This window comes from Bufo gargarizans, chromosome 9 (genome assembly GCF_014858855.1).
Source record: "Bufo gargarizans isolate SCDJY-AF-19 chromosome 9, ASM1485885v1, whole genome shotgun sequence".
Classification (NCBI taxonomy): domain Eukaryota; kingdom Metazoa; phylum Chordata; class Amphibia; order Anura; family Bufonidae; genus Bufo; species Bufo gargarizans.
The window spans coordinates 191,977,617-191,982,586 of record NC_058088.1 but is presented as its reverse complement, the minus strand read 5'-3'; the positions used below and the strand labels follow the sequence as shown (position 1 = coordinate 191,982,586).

Below are 4,970 nucleotides of genomic sequence, written 5' to 3'. Positions count from 1 at the left end.
TAGAAAAAAAACAGACAAGAACGCGGACATGGATGACATACCAGTTGTGCATCCTTTTTTACGGACCCATTGACTTGAATGGGTCCATCCTCCGTTTTTCACTGACAAGAATAGGACAGGTTATATTATTTTAACGGACTGGAATCACGGATCACGGACGCGGAGAAAAAACAGAGGACTATCAGTTTTTTTTTCACAGCTTTATAGAAATGAATGGGACCTCCGCTGTGGAGCGTCACGGGTTGTCACGTACTTTGGCATAATCTTTAGGGAAAACAATAAATCTCTTCTTCTCCACCACGGCTGGGTTTCCGTAGTAGTAGTTCCAGGAATACTCTGGAGACAGGACCTTGGTGGGTTTGTAATACAGGAAATATCTGTTGAGATAACTCTCATAATGCCAAAGGGCTTCTATGTTTATGTCTTTATCGGCCAGCATGGCGTGGTGGCAATGGTTGGACAACTTGTAGATCTCTTCCACAGTGCCTCCAAAATGGGACCCCGTGTAATAGAAATCGCCCTCGTCTTCAGGGATGTAACCTGCAGACTGAGGTCTCCTTTCATTGGTGAACTCCTTGCGAGACGATGTGAAAAAACCCGGATGGATGACACCATAAACATCACTGAGGATCTCAACCCCAACCTGGTCTTTGAACTCCATGTCCACATCTAAACACACCAGATAGTCCACCTCATTGATGAACCGATCATGGATGTAGTCTCGAATGATCTGCATCCTCCTCATGGTGATGTCCTGCCATCTTTTGTAGGCCGGGACCTCCAGGACAACCAGATTTCTCTTTTCACCCAGTGTAATGTTGGGGACTGCAGCGGGCTGGTCGGTCATTATATAATAAGTGACCCGATGTCCAGTCATGAAAAACTTCTCAGCTGTGTCCAGAAAATGTTCAATAAACTGGGTGTATCTAAAAAATAGAACAGAAAAAATTGTAAAAAAAAACATGTGGTTTATAAACCAAGAAGAAAACCAATCAGTATTATAGTAGTTATATTCTTGTACATAGGAGCAGTATTATAGTAGTTATATTCCTGTACATAGGAGCAGTATTATAGTAGTTATATTCCTGTACATAGGAGCAGTATTATAGTAGTTATATTCTTGTACATAGGAGCAGTATTATAGTAGTTATATTCCTGTACATAGGAGCAGTATTATAGTAGTTATATTCCTGTACATAGGAGCAGTATTATAGTAGTTATATTCTTGTACATAGGAGCAGTATTATAGTAGTTATATTCCTGTACATAGGAGGCAGTATTATAGTAGTTATATTCTTGTACATAGGAGGCAGTATTATAGTAGTTATATTCTTGTACATAGGAGGCAGCATTATAGTAGTTATATTCTTGTACATAGGAGCAGTATTATAGTAGTTATATTCTTGTACATAGGGGACAGTATTATAGTAGATATATTCCTGTACATAGGAGCAGTATTATAGTAGTTATATTCCTGTACATAGGAGCAGTATTATAGTAGTTATATTCTTGTACATAGGAGGCAGTATTATAGTAGTTATATTCTTGTACATAGGAGGCAGTATTATAGTAGTTATATTCTTGTACATAGGAACAGTATTATAGTAGTTATATTCCTGTACATAGGAGCAGTATTATAGTAGTTATATTCCTGTACATAGGAGCAGTATTATAGTAGTTATATTCTTGTACATAGGAGCAGTATTATAGTAGTTATATTCCTGTACATAGGAGCAGTATTATAGTAGTTATATTCCTGTACATAGGAGCAGTATTATAGTAGTTATATTCTTGTACATAGGAGCAGTATTATAGTAGTTATATTCCTGTACATAGGAGGCAGTATTATAGTAGTTATATTCTTGTACATAGGAGGCAGTATTATAGTAGTTATATTCTTGTACATAGGAGGCAGCATTATAGTAGTTATATTCTTGTACATAGGAGCAGTATTATAGTAGTTATATTCTTGTACATAGGGGACAGTATTATAGTAGATATATTCCTGTACATAGGAGCAGTATTATAGTAGCTATATTCCTGTACATAGGAGCAGTATTATAGTAGTTATATTCTTGTACATAGGAGGCAGTATTATAGTAGTTATATTCTTGTACATAGGAGGCAGTATTATAGTAGTTATATTCTTGTACATAGGAGCAGTATTATAGTAGTTATATTCTTGTTTATAGGAGCAGTATTATAGTAGTTATATTCTTGTACATAGGAGCAGTATTATAGTAGTTATATTCTTGTACATAGGAGGCAGTATTATAGTAGTTATATTCTTGTACATAGGAACAGTATTATAGTAGTTATATTCTTGCACATAGGAGCAGTATTATAGTAGTTATATTCTTGTACATAGGAGCAGTATTATAGTAGTTATATTCTTGTACATAGGAGCAGTATTATAATAGTTATATTCTTGTACATAAGAGGCAGTATTATAGTAATATTATTCTTGTACATAAGAGCAGTATTATAGTAGTAATATTCTTGTACATAAGAGGCAGTATTATAGTAGTCCTATTCGTGTACATAGGATGCAGTATTATAGAAGTTATATTCTTGTACATAGGAGGCAGTATTATAGCAGTTATATTCTTGTACATAGGAGCAGTATTATAGTAGTTATATTCTTGTACATAGGAGCAGTATTATAGTAGTTATATTCTTGTACATAGGAGCAGTATTATAGTAGGTATATTCTTGTACATAGGAGCAGTATTATACTAGTTATATTTTTGTACATAGGAGCAGTATTATAGTAGTTATATTCTTGTACATAGGAGCAGTATTATAGTAGTTATATTCTTGTACATAGGAGCAGTATTATAGTAGTTATATTCTTGTACATAGGAGCAGTATTATAGTAGTTATATTCTTGTACATAGGAGCAGTATTATAGTAGTTATATTCTTGTACATAGGAGCAGTATTATAGTAGTTATATTCTTGCACATAAGAGGCAGCATTATAGTAATATATTCTTGTACATAGGAGGCAGTATTATAGTAGTTATATTCTTGTACATAAGAGGCAGTATTATAGTAGTTATACTCTATAGAATGTATATAGAATGAGTGTGAATTGTCAGTATTTCCTTACTTTCTAATAGCAAACACAGTCAGTCCAATGTGAACTCCTCTCTTGTGGAATTGTGCGTTGAGTATGTCTATATTGTAGAGTCTATTCCATACAATCGGCGCTAGCCATGGAGTCACCGTGAGAACATCTGTCCGTCTGGAAGAGAGAAGAGCATTAATCATTACACCCAGTGTGTCTTTTTTTCCCAAGTAGATGAAAGTGTTATTCCAGTTTGCGTTTGGCCGTGTCTTCTACAAGTAATAAAGCCCGGAGATCTCGCTCTCTAGACAATTGCTCCCTCTTCCATTTTCAATCTCCAGTTTTACATTTTCATGGGAAATGCAGCCAAACTCTTATCTAGAAATAATATGTAATCTCCCGCCCTTACCAAAATGTTACAAAAGCAGTTTGTTGCACCAAATTGTTTTATCTTAAAAATGTCAAATTTTAAATGGTTTTTGTTCAATAAATGACATGTGTCGGCACTACCTCCCTCTGCTCAGATCACTGCGATACCATTGAACTCTATGGAGCTTGCTCAGGGCCCACAAGCAGTGGATAACTGGTGCTTTGGTTCAAATACTTCACAGTCCAATCATCAAAAGATACAACAATGCGTCGCTCACCATAAAATCCTTACTTTGTTCATAAATCCATGAAATACACCGGCTTTGGGGTGAGGGCCGCATTGTTTCATCTTTTGAAGATTTTAATGTTTTTTTTCTGCTTTGCATTACAATTTTTTGATAGAATAACGTAATAACAAAGATAAATAATAAAGTAAATACAATATCCATACTCACTAGAGAAAATGTACTAATGCTAAAGCTTCATTATAAGGGCTCCGGCAAACTAACGTGTGCCGTCCGTTCTGTGCATTGGGAGCCACAAATTGCAGCCCCCAATGCACTGGCACCATCCATGCGGAATCAACTTGAATGGAACCTTGATCCGTCCGCAGCACAAAAAAATAGAACATGGAGGCACGGACAGAAAACCACGGAAGCACTCCGTAGATTCAAGTGAATGGGTCCACATCCGTGATGAGGTGCACAAACAGCCGGTGCCCATATATTGCAGACCCACTGCTTGCAAGCTGCAATACGGGCACTGGCCGACAACGGTCGTGTACACGAGCCGTAACTGTGAGATTCTTGGCAAATACATTCTGTACAAAATTATGTATTTGTGCCTGTCCACCAACGACAAGGCGATCTCTTAGGACAGAAAGCTGCACTATATTCTACTTCTTCTGATGCCGACTGTAAGGACTGTACCCACTAAGCCTGTTGCCCCTATGGGACCTGTATGAACCTTTTACGCCTGTATCCACTGTTCCCACTGAAATCAATTACTATGATTCTCAGGCAGGGGTGTAACTACCATAGCGGCAGACCATCCAACTGCTACGGGGCCCATCTCCTCTTCTACTGGAGGTGAAAACTCGGTCAGGACTACACCTTCTAAAAGGAACAACTTTTAGCAAATGAGGCAGTGGAAAAAACGGTCCAAGGGTCATTGAAAGGGTTTTAGGTGTAAATCCTTCTTTCCTGTGTGTGGGGCCCTGGTTTGATCCTTGCTATGGGGCCCTTACTTCTTTATGTATGCCACTGCTCTAAGCACTTGGAGTAACTTACGGAGGCTTCAGGGCTTCTGGTTTCTCGTACAGCATCCTGGAAACAGAGAAGAGGACAGCAGTATTATTTCATTGTATTTGATCGGTCTACATGTTAAAACGGCACTCCGCGTGCCCTCTTATGCCTGCAGCAGGTCCGGGTGCCAGATGCCTCAGACTCATTCCCTGCTGCAGGCCACGGCTTGTGCTTATCTTTCAGATCTCTTCTGCTGGCCTGCAGAATACTGGATGTAAATGTAATAGCC

General features: G+C 38.0%; 1 protein-coding gene across 1 annotated transcript; it reads right to left on the bottom strand.

Annotated features, from left to right (window-relative positions):
* Window positions 1–235: 235 nt before the first annotated feature.
* On the bottom strand, window positions 236–4,767 carry LOC122946259 (histo-blood group ABO system transferase-like). Its single transcript, XM_044305755.1, has 3 exons — window positions 4,727–4,767; window positions 3,111–3,245; window positions 236–926 (listed from the first exon to the last, which is right to left on the bottom strand). Exons 1-3 carry the CDS (start codon window positions 4,759–4,761, stop codon window positions 236–238), a joined length of 861 nt encoding a protein of 286 aa, XP_044161690.1. The 5' UTR covers window positions 4,762–4,767.
* Window positions 4,768–4,970: the final 203 nt, after the last annotated feature.